At 32.6% G+C, this 24,959-nt stretch overlaps 1 protein-coding gene across 4 annotated transcripts in view; it reads right to left on the bottom strand.

Moving 5' to 3' along the window:
* The window catches only part of ZNF280C (zinc finger protein 280C), a 46,276-nt gene continuing 21,317 nt past the window's right edge, over positions 1-24,959 (bottom strand). For 3 of the 4 annotated variants that reach the window (XM_032474954.1, XM_032474955.1, XM_014565225.2), the window contains exons 8-20: positions 23,315-23,485; positions 23,066-23,175; positions 21,110-21,330; positions 17,345-17,502; positions 16,551-16,651; positions 15,626-15,772; positions 11,824-11,955; positions 8,089-8,399; positions 7,490-7,630; positions 5,483-5,545; positions 1,987-2,105; positions 1,808-1,844; positions 1-1,681 (exon numbers count right to left, since the gene is read on the bottom strand). In XM_032474954.1, the coding sequence (XP_032330845.1) occupies positions 1,666-1,681; positions 1,808-1,844; positions 1,987-2,105; positions 5,483-5,545; positions 7,490-7,630; positions 8,089-8,399; positions 11,824-11,955; positions 15,626-15,772; positions 16,551-16,651; positions 17,345-17,502; positions 21,110-21,330; positions 23,066-23,175; positions 23,315-23,485 (1,727 nt within the window). In that variant the 3' untranslated portion in view covers positions 1-1,665. The remainder of the gene's footprint in view (positions 1,682-1,807; positions 1,845-1,986; positions 2,106-5,482; positions 5,546-7,489; positions 7,631-8,088; positions 8,400-11,823; positions 11,956-15,625; positions 15,773-16,550; positions 16,652-17,344; positions 17,503-21,109; positions 21,331-23,065; positions 23,176-23,314; positions 23,486-24,959) is intronic. The other variant, XM_032474956.1, reaches the window with a different exon arrangement.

Genomic DNA, 24,959 nt, shown 5'->3' with positions numbered 1-24,959 from the left:
TTTCACAATACAAATTTTATTAAAAAAATAATAACATCAAAACTGTTCAGCAAATCTATATTCAATGTAACCAAAATAAACAAACACCAAATTAAAAAAAATATACATCTATATATATATGGGCAAGAAACAAGTGCATTTTTTGGTCCCAATATTCTCTGAATATATTATCTTTATCCAAAGGAATTACATTAATGGCTAAGAAGATATTATGTATTAGATGTACAGAAATGTAACTTTAAAACTTGTTTTAAGGTCTGTAGGAAGTGTTTTTTGCCAATTCTTTATGTGTCTGAACTCACAATCACTAAGATAATGTCAATGATAGTCCCAAGATAGACAGAGGATGTAATAATGTCTAATGGTCTGAACAATTACCAAATTAGGAAGCTACCAATAGGTAGCTACATGAACTCTAGAGAATTTCAAGGAATTTTTTGGAGTTATTAACAAAACAAAACAAACACAAAACAAGTTTTAAAAAGAAACAAAAGAGGACATAACAAAACAGACATTAATAAATTTGGTGAAGACAACATAAAACCAAAATAACAAAATTAAATTAGGTTTTAAAAAAATAAAAAAAATTGAATATTAGTATTGCTGAAAATTCCTAGGATTTAATACTGGATAAAACTTTAAATGACAGTAAAAATAACTATAATTTTGGAACTGCAATTTCAAAAACTTGTGTTCCAAGAATATGAAAGTAACCTTGGTTCCCTATGCAACCAGTTTTTATATTCCTTGGACTGCATGCATGCTAGAGGAAGATTAAAGGGCAGCAGCCAAAATGATTAAACTTCAACTTGGATGTTGAAGCATTGATTTGATGGGCTTTTCTTGGTTAGAATAGACCCATAAGCTTAAGATCAAGAACCAAAGCCCCCAGTGGGAAGTTGTGCTCAATTTGGTGGGCCTTGAGGTCATCTCTGGCCAAATTAGTATCAGTCTTATGGGAGGCCAGTCATGAAGGAAGGGACTCTCCCCAAGATCTGATTTCTTAAGGCCACAACCTACAGGAGGTCTCACAGTCAAATAATTCACATTCCTTGGAAAGAGAGAACAGGCATCAGTTGTGTCCATCGAAGGGGGACACTGACCAGGGGTACCCTGGACATTTTTTGAAATTTCTGTGTTGCTTCTGCATCTGAAAAATATGAAAAATAGAACAATGACAGACGAGGAATGAGGAAAAAGACAGCTATCTGACCTAAAATTGTCAGACTTATAAGAAATTAACTAAGAGACCAGACAGAACAGACAAAAAAGATGAACAGTCACATCGTTTGGAATGCAATATTCTGAAGGCAAGGATATCAGAGAAAAACACAGATTATTTTAAGCAAAGCAAGAGAAGACCATAGCAACAAAAGTCATTTTTGAAGAAAGCCAACTGGAGAAAAAAAGCATGTGTTAAGGTATGTTAACCTGACACAAAGATAAGGTGGAATACGAATCTAGTGCCATCTGAAAGCTGAAAAGAGCTGCATAATGAGAGCTAGTGTCATGAACTCGGCTCTTTAATCGCCTTCGTGTGAGAAAACACTTCAGAACTTTGAACTTAGGAAACTGCTTTTGTGTAAGAAAACACTTCAGAACTTTGAACTTAGGAAATTCCAACTTGTCTTGCACCAGGTTGCACGAGCTCCATAGAGCAGGAATCTATTTCAACAAGCGGCTTTAAAAACAAAAACAAAAACAAATACTTTAATATTTTTTCATTTCTATTAATGATACACATTAAAAAATGCAACAGTGCTAAAATCCATCAAAGAAAAATGCACTGAATGAAAATTAAACTTACTCAGAAGTGGGTTCAGAAGTAGAGGTACTTTCGGGAACTGAAATTAGAAGAAGAGTTTTACACTTAGAATATATGAGAAGCAAGCTTAACAATTTAATAAGTAAGAGCCCGTATTGTGGCTGATCAAAAATAGTGTAATAAATATCAGAAATCCAAAGTAACACAATATATATACATACCTTTCTCTATTATCACTTGGCAAGTATGAGTTTTACGTTGACTTAAATGTTTAGCCATACGATCCAAACCAGAAGAATCAGTTAGGAAATCACATTTAAGGCACACTAGAGTAATGCCCCTATGGAAAAAAGAAGACAGAAAGAAAAGGCTTTTGTCTTTTATGAAACTCCATATACAAGTTCAATCATGATTTTTCCATGTAATAACTCCACTTGCTTTTTAAGTGTCACGACCACCATTTTCCAATTTTGTTATATGAGCCTGATATATCTGAAATGGCATAGCTGTATCTAAATTATGCTAACATTTAGTGTTCTAGAAACTGTTTCCTCTCACACCGGTTTCTGAAAGATATGACTGAAGAGACCTAAAGCTCAGTCGTGGCTCCACTAATTACTTGTATAACTTGTGCAAGGCATGATTGTTCCATGCCTTTGCCCATCTGCAAAGCAGGGCTATACTATTCATTCATTCAGTGTATATTTGCTGAGAACCTTCTTTACATACTCAGTACTACTAGGTGTTACAAATACAAGAGGGAACAAAATAGGGTACACTCTGTGGAGCCTACAATCTAATGTCTTATTTAAGTGATGATAACATCAGATAAGAAATGAGAAGGCTTAAAAAATAAATCATGTATAAATAAATAAAGTGATGTAATTATCGTTATCAGCTTATTAACAAAGCATAAATATACTCTGGCAGTTAACTTTGAATTTAAATGCTTTACATTTAAATATTTCACCTGTATAGGAATAAAAACCAGTATGCTACTGGTTACAGTTGGACTGACTTCTCCCCTGCAGCTCTACTCTTAACAGCCTGTTGTGTATTTACACCTAGCTGTCACACTGGCACATCAAAAATGATCTTCATAAAACTAAAGTTGTGTGCTTTCCTCCTGACTCCTAAAAAATCACTCCTCCTGATTGTTCTCGCTTATGATGCGATGCCCCTGACACAAAGGCCCCAAACTGTAGTTATTTCTGACCCCTTTTCCTTAAAACAGTCAATATTTCAAAAATTTTATCATATTAACAATTTATTGAGCACTTATTCTGTATTAGGCTGAGCGTTTTAGACATATCATCTAATCTATTCCTTATAACGACCCAAAGACCTAGGTGCTATAAGTTGAAATTTTTTAAAAATAGAGGACAGGTTCAGGTTTAGTAGCCTACCAAGGCCAGGACCAGGTCTGAAACTGAGCCCTTGATTCCAGAGCCCATGTTCTTAAACATGATGTGACACCACCTCACCACCGTTAACCTTGGTTATCTTATTAAATCAGTCCTAACTACCGCAAGAGTCTTAACTAGTCTATGTGCCTTGCACAGCTACAACTCACTTTGTATACCCCTCCAAATTGATCTTCCTTCAGTCCCCTTGATTCTAATGGAACACTAATGGTTTTCCCAATGTCCTCAAATTACAATTAAGTCCAAATTCCCTAGCCTTTTTCAAGGATTCCATAATCTGGATCTAATCTCAAAGCTATTCTCCCAGACTTTGAACTTAATACTATGTTATATGAACTTCATGTTCCATCCAAACTGTCTACTTGTCATTCACTGTGTATGCCATCTGCTTTTTTCCTTTCTGCACTTTTATTCATGCTATTTCTTCAACCTAAAATGCTCCTGTGCCTCTTCTTATAAGTAGAAACCTCTCTTTCTTTTGAAATCAGTAACTCTCACTGCACTTATTACAAACCTCCTTGTATTAATTTCTGTAGTTTTTTATGTTCACACTTTATCATAATTGTACATTCCTTGAAGGTTGGTATCAAGCCTTCTTCATCACCATCATCTTTACAAGACCTGCTACATTGTGTGACACATGACAGATGCACAATACATAGCTAAGAATGAATGCTGCCTTTTAACAAAATAGTAATTACAAAATTTATTGTTCTGTAAAATTATAAATATGCTAACTCCCATACATAGAAAATAACCAATTTTCTATTTAAATTTGAGACTCACCCAAGGTGAGAAAAAAGTGTGTCACATCTTTAAAATTATAGAATTATTTTTTTGTTTGTTTTTGGTTTTTTTGGAGAGGGTAAGTGATTAGATTTATTTATTTATTTGATGGAGATATTGGACATTGAACCCGGGACCTTGTGCATACTAAGCACACACTCTACTACTGAGCTATACACTTCCCTCTAAAATCACAGAATTTAAGAACCAAGCCACACAATTGAGTTTGACAACAGAGGTAAAAATCAAATTAAGGTCTCTATAGAATTAATAAATTCTTTTCATTCTTATAAAACTTTTCAGTAAATGTAACATCTAATACAGTTTTATTAGAATCTTTTCTAATTTCTTGAATTTAGTAGCCTTTTAAAAATAGCACTAATGTATTTTTTAAATGAAACCAAACTTTCTTCTGCCTATGAGCTATTGGTCTATCATCCACATATTCCACATATGTCATTTTCAATATTAATTTACTCAGCAAATATTTATGGAATGCCTATCATGTGTCAGGCACTATTCAATGTCCAGCAAATGCCTAGCATAGCCAAATATCTGAACCACGCATATTCTAGTGAGAAGACATAGATAATAAACAAAAGGGTGAAATATAGAATATAATGGACAGTAAAAAGCTGCCATAAAGTAAAAACAAAGCAAGAAAGGGAGATAGGGCGTGCTGGGGGTGGGATCAAGGGGAAAGGATGCTATTTTAAATGGAGTGATCAAGGAAAGAGTCACTCATCAGAATAGAGACCTAAAGGAGGTGAGGGAGCTAGCTAGCCATGCAGATATCTGGGGAAGAGCAAATGAGGCAGAAGGAATAATAAATACAAAGATACTGAGATATAGCATCCCCTCTTCCACTTTTCCACTAACCTAAAGCATCAAAACAAGTATTGGCCAAACTTAAGTCTATGTCTTAGCCTGGTGCTACAAAGATCCTGACACTGATTATTTCAAATAGCAATGACAACATGAAAAATAATTAAACAAATGAAGATGAAGTCAAAAGGAATCAGAAGAATGTGAAAAAATGGTCCTTAGTGGATTCTGAGCTCAATGTGTGTGGTATAACCAAAATTAATTATCAATGTCTTTAGAAATGTTCACAATTCCTCTGTAAACAGATTGTACACTTTTATTTATTTCAAAAATAAAAGACCCCAAGAATTATGAAGGCCATATATTGATCAAAACCAAAGTAGTGTTAGTCACTTTACTAAGTATCTTAAATGTCTTTTAGATATTCCAATATTATTGGAGAGCTTTATTTTTAAACTTTATAATACAAATCCATGGAAGTTTCATCTTAATGCCTAACATCACTGAAACGAAGTTTAGCCTGAGAATATAGACTATCCCCACTTTGACCTAATGATATAATGAACAGAACTGTTATGCCCAGTAGCAATCATTTCATTTTCCAAACTAGGCACTCCAGCATCAGGTTGAAAAGCTAATACAATTTTTCAATAGAGAGATTGGAAAAAGATCAATCAGTTACCTGAGAGTTCCAGAATGCTTCTTAAAAATATAAAACCGTTTAGTTGGATGGTTGCTATGAGAGCTGTAGAGACAAGAGACAAATGAGATTTTATTATACAATAAGTCATTAATTAATTTTATGATTATATTTCAAGCCTATGCTTAGGTTCTTAGTTTTTAATAAAAGATCATGATCTAATTTATAAAATTCTATTAGAATCTGTTTAATTCAAGATTTTTATCTTACATTTCATTTTACCTGTGTATTTTCTAACATTTCCCTAAGAATAATCTTAAATGATCATACCTCACCATTATACAAAAAAGACCCCTCAGAGTTAAAAATGCAAAGAGCATCAAATTAAATTTTTTCAACTATTAAGAGTTGAGAAAAATTTTAAAGGTATTTGCTAATAATGTATTTTGCTGTAATAGAAATTGTTACAAATAATAATTATTTATGACATTCTAATCTTAATATACTTAGTGAGGGGTTGAATCTGAATAATCTTTGAAGTAAATGTTTCTTAGGCTAAAATACATTATTTACCATAAGTAAAATGAAACATTTAAAGAATCTTTTACAATTTCTAGGAGAGCTTTTAAGGAAAGTGAATCAAAGGAACCAGAGAACATGAGTTAAAACAATACTTCCTCTAAGCACAGAACAGAAAACCACTAACCAAATCTTTCAGCCAAGGCTAATAGTTTTTATACCCTCTTTTAAACTGATAAGGAAAGCTTTCCTGTACTAGAAAGCCATGTAGAATTAGCCAGGATTAGCACAGCACAGTATCACTCAAAGTGTGGTCCACAGACCAGCAGCATCTACATCACCTTGGAGCTTATTAGAAATAGAAATTCTCAGCTCCCACTCCAGACCCACTGAATTAATCTCTAGCAGTGGAGCCCAGAAATCAGTGTCAACAAGGTTTTCAGATCATTCTTATGCAAGCTGAAGTTTGAGAAGCACTAGCCCTAGTTTCCACTGACAGACCCAAATCAGACAATACAGCAAGTCAATGGTTACCCTCAGACACAAGCATACCACGTATACATGCGAAAAGATTCTGAATAGCTATAATCTATATCCTCAGAATAGGTGCCATGATTAATTTCAAAGAAGTGTTCTCTCAAGTAGGTAAGACAGATACATATTTAATATGAGGCAGAAAAGCTGAGTGGTATAGAACTCAAATGATTGATTCCTGTGAGTGGCTATGGTGATCAGATACTTCATAGAAGGTAAATTGAGAGGGAAGGAGACAGGCATTCAAAATAACCAAGAATAAGGAAAAGCCACTTTACATATTGCATATGGAACAAACTATATATTGAGGAAGATTAATTAATTGGGGGGGCTTGACTTCTGGTTACAGAGTTGGTATGGGCTGAGAATAAAGGTACTCAACCTCTGAGAAAATAAAGCTTCTGTACGTACAGAGGTCAATCCTCTGACAAAAGTCCACACTGGGTAGGAGTGAGGGTATCCAGTCAAGGGAGAGGTACTTGAGGCAACAAAGGAAGTAAGGTACCAACGAAGTAGGGGAAACACAAAGAGACCTACAAGGCCCTTAGAAGAGCAGAAGTGGAAGCTTTCAGTTCTATATGAGGCTAATGAGCATGTGAGCACCGACGATGTTCCTAGCATCTCTGACAAACATGAAGTCTCTCAAAGTGACTGCTTTGAAGTGGATATTACTCATGTGTTTACATGTATTTATTTGATAAATATTTTGGAAACATTTAAAATTTTATGGGAAACTTTTGAAAGACTCAGAAGAATAATTTCCCTGACAAATCTATTCTAATTTCATTAGTCCAACTGTTCTTAACATTTTTGTTCCAGTAATTTCATGTGTTATTATGCTGGGAAACAGTATTGGGTAATATCCCACAGTTCCCTGTTGCTAGATTCTTTTAGGTCCTTGATGTGACAAACTGGCTACTAATATGACAACTTTGTTTTCAAAAACCAAGTATCTTGAATGGCAGTTTTTGGTTGTAGTGTACATGTTTAACTCACCTCACCATATGATTTATAAAGGCTTTGTTACAGTTAGTGTTGTATTTGCAAAAATTACAGTGGATATATATTGAAAAGTGGCTTGCAAAATCTTTTATTTTGGAATGACACTCAATGCACTTGTGAACTCCCCGACGACACCTATGGAGACAGAAAAAAATGATAAAAATACATTGTAAAACAAAGAAATAAGGTAAAGCCTTATTGTTTTATTAATTGAAGCCAAGGTATTTCAATTAAATCTTTAAAGAGACTTATAATATTGAAATTTGCTTTGAAACAACAAGCTAGAATAAGTGTAAAAAAGTCACCAGTTAATGTTTCCTTGGAATAAAAAGGATCACATTAACCAATTCAATGATCACAAAATATAAGCTCAAAATGTAAGATTAGTGTAAAAGACAATTATACAATAAACACAGTAATTCAAGTTCTATTCAGCAGCTGTAAAAAGTACCTTTTGATTATCTTCTTGGCCTTTATACTAGATAAGTGATTATTATGTAAATGTGCAGGGGAGTTCTAGTGATATGGTAAGCTACATTAAAATAACCTTTAATATTTAATTAGCATTGTATACCAGGAATAAAACATATTACCTTAAATTCTTCAAAGCTATGCTGATTTTATTCTTTCTGTTGCGCTGTTTCTTTTGCTTGTAAGAGGTTTTTGCTTTGTATTTAGGTATAGCTCTACCTTGCTTACTTGGATTAGCCTTATTCGCAGTGGATGTAGTTGCACAAAGCTTTCCTGTCTTAGATTTACTTGCATTAGATTTTGTAGGACTTTTAGCAGTTGTACTTTTGGACTTTGGAGGTGAGACCTGAAGAAAAGAAGTGCTTGGAGTACTCCTGGGAGATGTAGTTGATGGCCTTGAATGAAGAGGTCCAATTGAAGCTCGAATAGTAACCTATAAAAATGAAGGAAACGTATCATTTTAGAAAATCAATCATCACCCTAATATTTAAAAAAAATCACACATTATGCAAGTCATAATTGGTTTTTGACAAGGATGCCCAAACAATTTAGTGAAGGAAACAACAGTTTTATAGTTTTATCAACAAATGATGCTGGGACATTTGGATATCTACATGCAAAAGGATGAATTTGACCCCTATCTCATACTAGATACAAAAATTAACTCAAAACGTATCAAAGACCAGATTGTAAGAGCTAAAATTATATAAAACTCTTAGAAGAAAACATAGGAGTAAATTTTCATGACCTTGGGTTAGGCAATGATTGCTTAAAGATGATACTGAAAGCACAAGCAACCAAAGAAAGAATAAATGGACTTCATAAAAATTAAAACTTTTATGAAGAAGAATATACATATATAAGTGAAACACAATATTGCAAATCAACTGTACTTCAATAAAAAAAATTAAAACTTTTGTGCCTCAAAGGACACTATTAAGAAAGTGAAAAGGAAACCACAGATTGAAAGAAAATATTTGCAAATTATATCTCTAATAAGGGACTTGTATATAGAATATTCTTATAACTCAATAAAAAGACAAATAACCCAATTAACAAATGGGCAAATGATCCTAAAAGGCATTTCCTCAAAGATATACAAATGGCCAATAAGCACATGAAAAGATGTTCAACATCAGTAGTCATTAAGGAAATGCAAATCAAGACTACAATAAGATATTACTTCAGACCAGCTAGAATGGCTATAATAAGAGACAGTAGCATGTGCTGACAGGATATGGAGAAATTGCAGCCTTCATATATTGCTGGCGGGGATGTACAATGGTGCAGTAGCTTTGGAAAACAGTCTGGCAGTTCTTCAAAATGTTAAACATAAGAGTTATCATATAACCCTAAGTGTTCCACTCTTAATGACTCCACTCAAGAGAAATGTCCACACAAAAACTTGTACATGAATTTTCATGAAAGCATTATTCACAATAGACAAAAAGTGGAAAACAACCCAAATGCTCATCAAGTGTTGGATAAATAAAATATTGTATATCCATACAACAGAATAATATTCAGCCATAAAAAAGAATAAAGTACTAATACATAAGCACTGATACAGCCTTAAAAAGGAATGAAGTACCGACACAAGCTATGACGTGGATGAACCTCAAAACATTACACTAAGTGAAAGAAACCATTCATAAAACCACATACTGCATGACTCCATTTATATAAAATGTCCAGAACAGGAAAATCTGTAGGGTCAGAAAGTAGATTAAAATTTGCCTGTCGCTGGTAGAGGGGAAATTAGCAGTGACTGTCAATGGATGTGGGGTTTCTTTAGGGGGTGATAAAATGTTCTAAAATAGATTATAGTGATGTTGTCACAGCTCCATGAATATGCTAAAAACCATTGCATATTTGTATTGTCTATTTTAAAGTCCTTATTTATTTATTATTGTATTTATTTACTGTATTTAAAGTATTGCATACTTTAAATGGGTGAATTGTATGATATGAATTATATCTCAATAAAGCTGTTACCAAAAAATGTACTGCAATCCAAAAAGTTAAACATCAAAGTATAAACTAAAATGTCTCCCATTTATTCTAAATGGTTGTACCAATTAAATGAAATTCATCTCAATATTCACTTACTTTTGTAATATTAGTTTTGTATTGATAGTATTTATATGTTAACACAGATATTAATGGATAATTAGAAATTAGTGCAAATTTTGTGGTATCAAAAGAGCACATTCCACAGCTATTTTATGCTCTGATACAACTAAATAGCTTTTGCAAATATAGAGGTTAAAATTTAAATCTCAAATCCTGAAATAACTCTGGAAAGGCCTGCATCACTCCTTGGTAACTCTAAAACAGATCTCCAGAATCACTATGTTCTATACCTGAAACTTATAAAATATTGCACATCAACTATATACCCAATTAACAGCCCCCCTACCAAAGGCAGATCTCCAGTAAATGTGACCTGCTCTCTCTGGGGTTTCATTGGGTAGGATATATGGTTCCAAAGGCTATTATGGAGGTTTTATCAACTCATCATACTGCATGGAGAGTTTAATAACACTCAGAATTTTCTTAAAGGGAGCGAATGTAAAAATTATCACTTAGTATTCAGAAAAAGAAAATGTTCGCTTATAGTCATGGTTAATAATGAAAAGCACAGTTGCTGAACATTTAAAAAAAATCATTTCACTACCGTCATTAGCTTAAGGAGCAGCCAAGGAGAAAGTCCTGTGAAATACACGTGGTTTGATATCATACAAAAAGCACTGAATTAGGAGTCAAAAGACCTGAGGTTAAATTTCAATACTATCACTTCCTAGCCATGTGACCTTGAGTAAGTAACATCCTCTCAGCCTCTTCATCTGTAATATGGGAATAATACCTGCTTTGTCTACCTCATTGATTTGCTACAGGGATTAAATAATAGAATGTATGAAAAAGTACACTGAAAGCTTAATTCTAAACTGCTAACAAGACACTTAATATTATTTATTAATAATATTATGATAATGTAATATACTAATTATTACTATTATTATTAATAAGAGAAGATATGACAGAGGATTGCACTGCTTTATGAGTATTCTGCATGTCTTGTTCCAGCATGGAATGAATGGATTACAGAAAAGTATAAGGATGTTGGATAGTTCTCTTGCTCTAGAGCTTCAGAGCATCGCTTTATATTATTTTAAATAGCTCAAACAGCTTTAATTAACTCACATTCAAGGTAAGTACTCAAAGCCAAATATAAATGTTTGGGAATTAATTCACTTTGGATTATGCATCCCTCCACTGGAGCAGATAGTCAAAAGCTGACTTTACATACAGAAGTTAGAGAAAACAGATGTACATAAGGTAAACAGGGAAAATGAAATTTGTAGTCAGATGTGTGTTTGCTCACTTAACATAGCAATGCTAATCAGGAGAACTTGCTTCCCTCTAAGAGTACTCAGTAATACCAACTTCAACAAACTATGGCATTCATGGTATTATGAAAGATGCTGGGGACACAAAAATAAATTAAACATGATTCCTGACGTTATAGTTTAGCAGCTAAAGCAGACATATATGCTGCCAACTGGAATAGCTCACAGACAAAAGAACATTCAAACAACCCATTGACTCAGTCTACAGTTAATCTAGTTGCACTCACTACAAAGGAACATGCTCCAATATAGCACATGTCAATCAACTCAAAAAACAATGGATAGAAAAATTTCTTTCCTTTTGTTTATAAGAATGATAAAACCTAAAATTAAAATTTTAATGACAACCAGAGGCCAATTTTTAATGTTATATTGAGCAGATAAAACCAGGCAGGGATTTATTTCTATTACCATACAACATTAAAATACAACATATTTAAAACTCACTTTTGTACCAGGAGGCAATCCTTCTAACTCTTTAGGCTTTATAAATGTCCGATGCTGGGTCTTATGATCCAGTTTCTCTTTGCAGGTCAAAAACTGTAGTCTGCATTTTGTACAACGATGAACCCCTTTTTTCTGTTTCAAAAAATATTAGAAGTAATATTAGAAATAATAATTTCTACAACCACATATCCTGGGACCTAAAATTGCTCTTAATTCTAATAGCTTAATAATTTTAAAACCAAAATGTTACCATATCCTATCATAAATAATAGCAAAAGATTTCATTTTAAAAGCACTTCTTGCATTATATTTGGATTTCAAAAGTATTTGTTATTATACAGGCAATCAATATGAAAATTATACCAATTAGATTCCAATGGGATAAGTCCTATACCATTTCTACTGTGAAAGTTTTTTAATTATAAATTTGAAGTATAAACTATTCAAAATACATGATACTGTGAAAATGAGCTATTTTCATCCTTGGAAAGATCAAATTCTTTTCATTTTTTATTATGTCCATTTGTTTCACAAGTTGGTAAAATAAGTTGAACTTTCTAATACCAAACAAATTTAACCAGACACTCCCAAGAAAGTTATGCTATAGAAATTGTTGTATAAAGCAGTGTTTGTCTAACAGAAATTTAAACAGTGATGATAATGTTCTATAGCTGCAGTATCCAATATAGTATCCACTAGCCACATGTGGTTATTGAGCACTTGAAATGTGGCAAATGCAACAGCAAAATTGATTTTTTTAATTTTAATTTTAATTAGTTTAAATTTAAATAGACAAATGTGGCTAGTGACTATGATATTTGACAGCATGTTATAGAAATATAAATAAGAACTGATTCCCCCCCCCCCAAAAGAACTGATCCCAATCAACTGTTTGAGAACCCCTTAAATATGTTTCTTCTCAAACTCGGTCCTATTATTATTTTACCAATAGGAAACAGGACCCAAGAGAGATCTAAGTAACTTCCTCATAGCTAGTTAGTGTTCTTTCTACTACATATTAGCAGTTGCATATGTCTATGCCCTCATCAAATAAAAGAAATATTTTACATTTATATATCAATTTAGAACAACATACAGATACCAAAAAAAAAGAATGTTTTCTCTAAAGCTGTGTCTCTACAGGTTCATCATTATTTCCATTTAAAACACAAATAACCATTTAGGAAAATCAAATGAGGTAACGCATATGAAGGTACCTAGCCATTACTGGTGCACAGCAGGGATTTGATAAATAAAAATTCTTTACAAAGTTCAAATCAATATATAAATATAATGTATTTGTATTGCTATTTTAGTTTCATCTTAAGGCTATTTTAGAAGTATGGTGCATTGGATCATATCGTAGGTACAGGCAACATAAACAGATTCATCTATATATACTCGAGATGTAAAGGGGAAAAAAAAATCTCAGTCAAGAAACAGCAAGATTAACATGACAGAAAGTTCCTCAGATATAATTCACAGAAAACTTTTCTCTACCTGTACCTATATCCCATCCAGTTTCATGATTTTAAATAGCTTTCATCTAACTGCCTGTGTCAGTAGTCTCAAGACTACTCCCTGGTTTAATGATTCAGTAGAAGGACTTACAGGGCTAAAACGTTGCTAGACTCACAGCTATGATTTATTACAGTGACAGGATACAGAAGAGGATTAATAAAAGAGAAAAGTGCATTGGGTGAAGTCCGGAGGATGCCCGCATCAGTTTCCAAGTGCCATCTCTCAATGGAATTGCATAGGACATGTTTATCAATTCCCCCAGTGACTAACTGCAGCAATATATATGAAGTTTTTTTGCTTTGTTTTGTTTTTTGCCAAGGAAGCTCTCTTGAGTCTAAGAGCCCAGTTTTTCTTTTATGGAGTTCAGTCACCAAATCTTCAGACTCCCAGAAGTTCACCATAATCATATTTTTGTCCAAATGATCTAGAAAAGCTGGTACAACATGGCTCACGGTTCCACGCATGTAAAACACTCATTAGTTAGTAACAAAGGCTCAGTTTCCAGGAGTTAGCCAAGGGCTATTATGCACGTAGATTCTTCTGACAATGTGCATGATTTGAGCAACTCAGACCTGCTAGGTTAATGCCTTCCTATATATGTGGCAAGTTAAGACACAACTCAGGGTATGAAGTGTGACTACAGATCAGATAAACCACTTAAGAGACACAGTCCACATAGCAAGCCTATCTGTCTCTTTCTTACTTTTCTAAGCATCTATTACTCCCTCCATATTTACAACTCACTTTGGAGCTTAGTAAAGCACAAGAAAAAGAATTATGTTAATAGTGTCATAATAAAATTGACAGAGCTACTACTTTATATCTCATTCTTTCTTTCAAGACCAAAGGTCAAAAGATGAAATACAGAGCTCCAAGACCAGTGTTTCACAAACTCTATTCTTCAAAAAATATTAATATTTATTGTGCAAGTAAAGGATTCAATGGTCAAATAAGTTTTGGGAACAATATATACAATATCTCTTGTTTGGAGATTTATGATCTTTTAAGCATTTATTTTAGCATGTTAAAAGCTCTGAAAAGTCCTATTTTGAAAACAAACAAAAAAACTATTCATTTTGTAAGTCTAGCCATTCACTGAATTTCTTTTTCCAGGAACAATTTTAGAGCAGAACATCTATTTAACATCTGATGAAACACTGTTGGGGAAACCCTAGAACAGAAGGATTTTGATAGAGGTTCTTCAGGATGAGGTAGCATTCTAGGATAAAAAAACAAGTATGTGGGTACCGTTTCACCCCCATCCATGGGTGATGCTGAATGTATCTAGATATTCTTACTTTTATGATTTTTTCCAATTAACAACTATAAGCTGATTTCATGATTATCTAACGACTGAACTGAAAGCAATGATAGCACAAGTGCTGAATAAATTGGATGATAATTCATTCAATAACAAGAAAATGTAATGAATGGGCTGATGAGTGAGGAGACAAAACTTGATTACATAATCAGATTCAGTAAATTACTTGACTTCTGATTTTGGCAAAGGTATTGCTCTTTCGAACACTCAAGAATAGGTTTCTTGTTTTGTCAAACTTTTCAGCTCAAATAAAGGATGATCTAATTGTGCAGAAAAAGAATCAGCAAGCACAATATGAAAATTCAAGGGAAAAGTCCAAGCACTAATATTGACATCCCAGAAATTACATAGCAGAACTGGCAAAAGTCATCCAGGAAACAATTTATAACGTAAATACAGTTCTCTAGCTTAGTTCACACATCTAGAAATATGTGTCATTGCTGTTTCCTTTGTCACTGGCTGCTACAAGAGACCATCCTGGGTTACTGATGACAATCACATGTCTTCTTATAATAAAAAGTGGGCTAGAAAGTGTAAATCATGTTTGAAGAGAAAGAGAAAAACAGAAGATTGTGAATCCTCAATCTTATCTTCCTCAGTTCAAACTTACCCTTTTCTCTGCTCTTGATTTTAAGATCATTCCCATTCTCACCACTCTTAGATCCCTGAAATAGCTAATGTAAATATTCCACTCATCTTTCTTTTTTCCCACCACTCTAGGCTTCCTATTTCTACCTGTCTTTCAAAATTTTCACTATTCATGAGCCTCATTATCACCAGGAAGTAGACAAGAGAAAGAAGTGGAAGTTTCACAAGTACTTCAGCATAAATTATAAATTAAATGTGTCATTTGGAACGACTATGCTTTTCTTCTAGAACAAATCTAACCAAAGTTCTAAGTTTTATATATATACTTTTTCAATAAAACAAAATGAACAAGTAAGAACTGCTAAATCTCACCTGATGCTTCATGTAATGATTCATGTAGGGGGTTGCCATTTTACTAACTTTGAGGCAAAATGGACATAGCAAGTTCTTAGTATTTTCATGGGATGCTCTGAAGTGAGCTTCTACATCAGAAAATATGGATGATCTAAACTGGCAAACCTAGAAATATAAAGAAGATTTAGTTTATCTTGAAAATTTATAACAGACGTCCAATTACATCCCAGTAGTAATGATGAGTCATTTGTTTAGAGGAACATTACATACTCATTCAGCTTCACTGCCTATACAACTAAAGATCCTATTCATGCAAGTAAAAAATAATCTTTGAAACAGCAAAGTTGTCTTTTAGAGTTTAGGGATCTATTCCTAAACATAAGTGGATTCCTTTCTTCTTTTCAGATCTACTACCCCCCATCTTGGCTTGAATTTCCAAACTCTGACACCTCTTGACCTGTAAAGTTTTTCTCGCTACATAAAATGGATTATTCCCTTCTTTGGATTTTAAATAGCATCCAGGCTATAACAGAGGCAATTTTTCTTTATCTTGCTATCTTACTGGGAACCACTTCAAATTCTGGAAAAAATATCACCTCCAAAGCCTTTAGCTGAGCTCCCCATAACTAACAGTATTTCCTATTTCACTGGCATGCTTCTATTCCTCCCTACATGGTAAGAAAATCCATGTTTGTTTGCCTTTATCCAAGAGGGCTTTTTGTTTGTCTAGTACAGAGTTCAGCAATCTATGGCCCATAGGCCAAATCCAATCCACCACCCCTACATACTCCAGTTAAACCAAGGGAGTTTCCACTATTGAAGAGGGTCTTTATTTTAGTAATTTGTTTTTATTTAAATGGTTAAAAAAGCAAAAGAACAATACTATTTCATGGCACATGAAAATTAAAAAAACACCAGAATAAGCAATAAAATGTGCATGTACCTGGCAAATATATGGCATTTCTCCGGGTTTATGAGTGTCCTTCATGTGTTGTAAAAGAGTATGCTCTGTTTCAAATGATAGCTCACAGATTTTACAAATAGCTGAAAATGGAAAAAAAAAACACATTACACTATTTTAAGGATGTATATAAATCAAAGATTCAACTTGTACATCCATAACAACAGCAACAAGAAGTAATAATAATAAAGCAGTAGTGATGGTGGGTCCAACAACTCTATAGTTGTTAACTTTGTAATGCTGTTCTAAGGACTTTACTTACATTAGCTTGTTTCATTCTCATACTATCACTGAGAGTGGTACTGCTAATTTTATCCCCATTTTTCAGATGAGGAACCTGAGACACAGTAAGATTAAGTAACTTGCATGACATCTCATAACTGTATTAAAAGAGGCAGAGCTGGGATTTGAATATAAGCTGTCTGACTCCAGAGTCTGTGATTTTAACTATCATTGCAGTTACTTTTCTTGAGTGTAAAACAAGACCACTGAATTCATATTTGCAAATCAGGGAATTCGAGTTTTCTAATTTATCCCCCTACATATGATACATGAGTTATGCCAAGGAAGTTTTGATTTACAAGAGAGACTTCAATTTTAGAAAGTAACTTTATTGAAAAGTTAATACAAGTTAAAACGTGTTTTTCAGTTTTGCCCCCAAATTACAAAGTCTATTTCTTATTCTTATTTTTTTTTATCAGATTTCTTAAAAATCCCTTCTAGTTTAGATAATCAAAATCACTAATATTCAGGACTTTAATAAAGTTGTGACTTACTAGAAAACTCATGGGGGGTGTGTGTACTCTCAATGTGGCACTGCAGCTGGAACGGTGTGGGATACTGACGGTAGCAGTGCTGGCAGGTGGTGTGGCTTTCCCAGCTCTCACTGTTCTGCTTCTCAAGTTCCAAATGGTGCTTCATGTGGTTCATGAACCTATAAATGATTGTTAACAGGTGCGAATATTCAGATTTATAACCAAAGACAAATCTCACAAATAAGTATCTGAACTTAAATGTTAAAAATGCAGCTGTGTTACTCAAAACAACACCTCCAAAGCCTCTGGAATAACTCCTCTGGAAAAATGTGCACTTCAAATAATCACTCTCATTAAGTGGCTCAGTAAACACTTTTTTCTGCACCTTTGTTTCACAATATTCCATTAAAATAGTTAATATGAAATACCACTAAGTTGCTTCTTCACCATTATATTAGATTAAATTTTTTTTTTGTAAAAACAGCGGGCTTCTTTTCCATAAACAAAATACTATTTACATTTTAAAACAAGATACTTAAAGGAAGGCAATTCTACCAACAAAAGTAGCTACAGAATCATGAGAAATCTTTTGATGGTCTTGAAGTTATACAATATGTTTCAGCTGCTTAAGAGACAAATTATTTGTATTTTTAGTTATGTCTCGGTTTCTAAGTGCATGTAATAGCAATTTTAATACCCATAATCACAAGAATCTTTTATCTAATGATAGGAGTTTTCTGTTAGCACAAACGGTTCATTTTAACTCCCACACTGTGCCTTTTGTAGCAGCATCCATTTTTTTCAGTTCTACATTCTGCTATGTGAGAGTCCCTAAAAGGCTTCTTATGAGAAGGAACTATGACCTTCAATGGCAGAGAGTACAATATAACAGGCATATCGATTTCACAGGGCTTACTGAAATGTTTTTACTGAATTTCAAAGTAGTTATTTAATCAAAACAACAAATTTAAGACTGAGTCCAATATTAACAGCTATTCAGTATGAGTCCCTCAAGGAAATAACCTTGAAATGGAGCAATAATGACAGCAATCATTATGGAGGTTTTAACATTTATTGTCTCACATCTCTAAAGCACTACTACTCTTTAGAGCTGCTTATGGTACACTTTGAAATATCTTTTCCCTCCTTTCATTTTAACATCATATCTTTAAAATCTATGTAAGAATCCTAGTCTTGCCTAAATATTTACATATAAAGGTCATGAGCCATTAACCTTTCAGCTCATAACTTTAATAAAATCTACTTATATAAAATAATCTGTTAACTAACTACCTATCTCTCAAATATTACCCAGTCCCCATAAGCAGCTCACACTTCTCAAACCAGTAGATGGAAATGGGGGAAAAGGAAAACCCCTCACAAGGCTACTCTCAGAATGAAATAGCCCTAACTGGTTTTGGTGACACTCACTGTAGGAAAAAAAAAATCCTATAATATGTTGACAGAGCAGAGAGGAGAAATCTTGAGTTATTAGCTTCCACTATCCTTTAAAGCCATCAATTTGCCATCCTAGATTTTACCATTACGGTAAAATATTATTTAACACACATAACAGCTTTAAAGAAAGCTGTTCAGTGTTTACTGTTCTGGTTTCATTTACTAAATATTATGTCCAAAATGCTACAAATTCCTCGGTATTATAAAATAAGGTTAGTTAAAATTTCTAGATATTCTGATAATCTAGAAATATGTAATCAGTCTTTTGAAATGAAAACAAAAAACAAAAAACAAAAAAATTTCATGTTTAATATTAAATGGGCTCATCTTAAAGAAAAAGCCAAAAAGCCAATGCTGGAAGAACTTCTAACATCATATGCATAATGTTTAAGTATAACAAGGAATTTAACCAGTGAACCACTTTTCTATGTATTTTACCAAATTTTAACATTATTTTCTGATATATTTTACTGTAAGAATGATAAAAATATGGAAGGAGGTCACAGAGTTCCATTGTAACTTTGTTTCAGTGTTACATCTCAAAGCATAATTTCTCTTCTGTTAAGACACTGGGAACATTAGCAATTGACAGCTGTTAGGGCTTGATAAAAGGAGGTAAATAAGTGTGAAAACTCATATGAATAATATACATGAAAGATCTTTGAAAACTATAAACCACTACCATAAGTGTAGCATTCATAATATTTTAGGCTTAGAGTGTATTTCAGTGTTTTTCTATGTACTTCATTTTTGACCCAAGAATTCACCAGAAAATAAAATAAATGCTGGGTTAAGAAATGACCTACCTATAGGATGTTTAAGAATGCTAGTTACAAATAATGGTTATCAAGGGTAAATATTTTTTAAAGTTTGTATGTGCATGTGTGTCACAATATAGGTACAGACATACATATTATATATATATATATATATCTCACCTAAGGGAAGTGCACTGATGTCTGCAATTTACTCTAAAAAGTATCAAAATATCAGATGGGTCTATGGATGAACAGATATGTGGTAATTCAAGTATAGTAAAATGTTAAAGGTAGAATTGAGGTAGTAAATACATAGAGACGTTCACCGTAAAAATTTTCAACTTTGCTGAATATTTGAACATTTTTATAATAAAATGTTGGAAAAACAATTTCAGGCTATATAGCCAATTAAAAAATACTAATCAGTATGTCTTGTTACTTTTTCTTGTTATCTCACTTAGGATGATAGATATGCAATATACCACATAATTCAAAGACTGCAAAGTACAAGTTCCTAAAATTTAAAGAATAAATTCCATTGCCAATTAAATAAATCTTCAAAATTCCATTGCCAATTAAATCTCTATTTTTAACATTTGTTACATTGTAAAATCAAAGCAGACGTGTTTCATAGAACTGGTACTTCTCTAAATGATCAAAAAGATCACTTTCTACACAAGGTAACTGTACCAAAAATTATAAGTATGAATGGAAAAGTTAGAGCATTAAATACAACAAGTATGGAGGAGGTCAAATTGGATAAAGTGGTTCTTCCTGTGACAGGAAAAGTAAGATTCATAAGCAGCTAAAAAATAAAAAAGAATAAAATAATGCCATTTTCAGCAACATGGATGGACCTGGAGATTGTCATTCTAAGTGAAGTGGGCTGGAAAGAGAAAGAAAAATGCTGTATGGTATCACTTATATGTGGAATCTAAAAAAAAAGGACACAAATGAACTACTTATTATTTATAACTTAGATGACTGATTTCTTGAATATGTGTAAGCACACTTGACTATCCTTTATGACTGGATTACTGCATTCTGTTAATTCTTATTTTGTGGTTGGCTTTATTCCTTTGATAACTACATAAGTTTAAAAACCTAAAGCTCTAAACTATTCTCAGAAACAATGATCAGTACATATATGTAAACTAAAAAAAAATGTGCAGTATATTGTATATATGTATTTACATGCAATATATTGTATATGTGCAGTCAAATTGTAACAATTCTACCTAATAAAACTGAAAACTGGAAAAAAAAAGAAAAAATATCTCATAGAAAATTCCTAGTTCATTGATAAATATAGAGAAAAGAATAACTTTCCCCTAGGTTAAAATAAATTTTGTCTTTTCTTAAGCTATCTGAAAGAAATGCGACTAAGTGGATCCAAGTGTCAAACTTCTAAAAATACAAGAAAGGACAAAAGCTTTTCAACATGAAAATCTACCTTTATTCTTAGTAGAAAGTGTTAAAATCGCTTATCTAGGATGGCATAAAAAAGTACAATATTTACATCTGTTGCATTCCTATTTTCAAACAGAAATAGAAATAAGTATTTACATACCTAATATTATTTTTAAGGACTTTCAAGCAGCTGAAGCATTTAAAGGTTGTGTAAGTCTTCTGTTCATCATCAACAGCTCCTTCATGTCTTCCATAGTAAAAGTCACTGACTAACATAATCAATTTCCCTTTCTCTGCACCAGTCTTGTTTCTATTTTCATGACTTGAAAGTTCTACTTTAATCATGTCCAAAAATGTATTTACCATGTCTGGACAACAACGCTGAAAGATAAAAATATATATAAATCTTACTATATTTCCTTGAAAAATTAGATACCAAAAAAAATTCTGTGTTTATAACTAGGGCCAGCTCACATGGAAAGATAGTCTCTCAGAGTTTTAATCACAAACAGTTCTATAATAAATAAAAGTTACATTTTAGAAAATGTTTGCCACTTTCTCCAGGTGCAGAAGTGTATATAATATGCTATAATTTGTGCATAATAGATGGAAAATAAGACCATTCATGTGTGCCTGTATATGCAGAAAGTCAAAGAGGATACAAAACAAAATTAATAAAAAAAATTTCCTTTGTGAGTCATACTGGGAATTAGGCAAATAGGAGACGGGGTGTGATTTTTCATATATTTGTTCTTGTACTTTTTGAATCATCTGACTATATTACCCAGCCCCCAAATTAAATAAGCCAAAGATAGCTAAAAACCTCAGCCGTTTCTTTCCTCTCTCCATTTTTGATGCAAAACATAGAAACATCATGTATCTCTACACAATATTACATAAATAGGAAACCTGAAAGCACTTGCAGAAGTTACTTCTCACTTTTAAAACCAAACCCCAAAGTCCAGTTAACAGAAGTCACACTCAGAGAGGTGAAAATAGTGATAGATCAAATACAATTTTGCCCAAGAATGAAGAGACTATTTGGACTTTTAGGATGCTCCTTTTCTATGTTTTTTTTTGTAAAATGCTGAATATCAGTGAAAACATTGACAATCTTTGGAATAGTGAGCAATAACTTTTCCCAAATTGCTTCCTTTGCCTTGCATTCTTCTCATCCATTCTTTCCTGTATATAATCTACATTGCCTTTTTTCTTGCCTCCTTTCCTGCCATTTATATTGGGCAAAGAGAATACAGACTATCTTTCCACAGATGCACAGGACACTGTAATATCTACTAAAATATTTTCATTAGTACTTTGAAAATCTCCTAAAACTTAATTTCAAGAGCTTCTTACACCAATATAAAGCTAGAATTAATCTATAATAACGACACAAACTATATTCTGGATTTAGTTAAAACTATCAATTCATATTAAATGCCCCACCTATAGGAGTTTATGTCTGAGCGCTGAAAATTAAAATGCAAGCCTAACATTTTCATTGAGTAATGTGACATGCATATGTCACCATGGACAAAAAAATGAAGCCAAAAAAAGGAATTAAGTGGGGAGGGGACAGCTCAGTGGTAGAATGAGTGTTTAGCATGCACGAGGTCCTGGGTTCAATTCTCAGTATCTTCCTTAAAAAAAAAAATTTATTTTTAATAAAAGAATTATTTAATTATTACTAATTACTGCCCCCACCAAAAAACCAACAAAAAAACCAACAAAAAAAGTTTAAAAAAAGGAATTAAGTTACATGAAAGATTAAGCACCCAATAAAATGCCTGCTTCACAAGAAGTTTGAAGAATGGCATGTCCTAGTCAATAAAATATTCTGATTAATACATGATTTTCCTTAAAAATTAAAATATAACATGCATATACTATAGTGTATGTAAACTTAATTTTAAAAATTTAATGACTGGAAGGATTTTTAAATCTTGTATAAAGATAATCATTATGAATATCAGTTTTTATTTAAGTTAAATGAAAATACCAATGAGAAGATTTCTTTTCTAAATATCTGGACAAACTAGCATTTACTAAATATCAATCCTTAATATTTTCAGAGATTTGTGAATATTTTCAAAAGTCAAATATTGAAAAATTTTACCTTCATGTGATACTTCAAAGGATCCAAAAGATTGAACTGAACATTGCACTTTGGACAAGATCTCAGAAAAGGCATTCCAGTTTTATGAGAAATTGGTGAGGTATTGGTACCTAAAATAAAACTTTAATGATTAAAATTCTTCTTTTTTTAACCTTAAATACAGCCAGTAATAATTATTTCAAAATTCATCATAATTTCTGAAATTTATGTATACATAATTTCTTTTTTGTATGCCAGTTTCATATTTACCTTTTGATATCATAACATGGGAGGATGCCACTGAAGGAGAGTTAATTAAAGACAATGAAGAACAAGGATTTATTTCAGAAACACTTTCGCCGGTCTTTGGCTTTTTTGGATTAACACTTTTTACTTTAGAAGCAGTAGAACGTTTTTTTATAGGCAGAGTTTCACCTAGACCTACAGTGATTTAAATAGTGGGAAAGATATTTGAAATTGCTTTAGTATAGAATATTGCTTACAAATGCTATTAAAATGGCCTTACATTTAAAATTTAGTAAAAAATACTTTGGAGATAAAGGTGATATAATTGAATTATCATATCATACAACTGACAATAAAGAATTTATATAATCAACATATAGAAATTGCACAGCTATTATGGACTACACAGTTTGAAAAATTCATGAAATAAACTTTTTATGCAAGAATATTCTAAAGATGTTTTCAAATAAAGAAATATAAATAAGTATCATTTAGGAAGTCAAACCAAAAAAATCCAAGCCAAAAAAAAAAAAAAAAAAAAAAGCAGCACAGAGAATACTCGAAGTTCAGTTCCAAAAACTGAACTTCTCTTTAGATGCTTAAATGCATTTGAGCTTATAAACAAAAATAATTTACATTCTAATCTAAAAATTTAGAGAAACTTCTTGAGATACTTTAAAAAAATATCCTAAGATGTCTAATGGAAAATCAAGTTAGTTCTTTTTCCAGTTAACAAACTGATAGGTAGTTTAAATTATCTATTTAATTCCTAGGTGCAAAGTAGAGACAAGTAATCTTGAATATTTTGAATGACAATACCTCGCTCATTTATATGAAAAAGTTTGGAGTTATGATGGCTTGTAAATTATGTCCCCCTGATCCTAATGATGATGTCTTAGGGAATTCAATGGGCATCTCAGATAGAGCAATTCTCCTTTTATCTTTTTTTAAAAAAATTAGACTTTTACACAGATTTTGTTTGAACAGAGATTTCATTGCTAAAAGTAGTTTTGACTTTGAAAACCATCACCTTAAAGGCTAAAAGGATTATGTAATTTAGGGCATTCACAAGAGAAGTGGGGCTATTTAGGCTATAACCAGACCCAGAAAAAGTCCTTTTGAAAATAACAGACAACTGTATTTTGTGATAAAGATTCTAAAACTGCACATATTTCAGTGCTCCCAACTGTACACTAATAGGAAAAGCAGAACAGATATATGCCAGGAAAATAAAAGTATTACATTAGTGGGCTCCTCTATCAAATCTGTGTTTCATTCTCTGAGGTAACAGAGAAGTGATTTTTTTTTTCATCTTCAAGCTAAGCACATGATTACTGACAGCTATATTGCAGGCACTTAGGACTGATTTCAGTGTATTCACACTAACATTCTTTTCAGATGCTTAGGTTAAGTGAACAACCAATGAGTGCTGATATTTTGGATTAAGCAACTGGTTATCTAGTAGGTTATTTTATATATAATTTTTAAGCATGCATAAATCTCCAAGTTAAATAAAATCTCTCTGAGCTCAATAGGTTTAAATTCTGATTCTTTAACTCATTTTTCTCTGTTTCCTTTGGCTTGTGCCATTCACTAACCTCAACAGTGCCAATAAAAATCCTATTCTTACTCTTCAAAATCAAGTTCGAATCCAGCCTTCTCCAAGAGC

The sequence above is a fragment of the Camelus ferus genome, chromosome X (assembly GCF_009834535.1).
Source record: "Camelus ferus isolate YT-003-E chromosome X, BCGSAC_Cfer_1.0, whole genome shotgun sequence".
Taxonomy (NCBI): domain Eukaryota; kingdom Metazoa; phylum Chordata; class Mammalia; order Artiodactyla; family Camelidae; genus Camelus; species Camelus ferus.
Note: the sequence above shows the minus strand (reverse complement) of the source record. Positions and strands in the feature narration are given on the sequence as shown.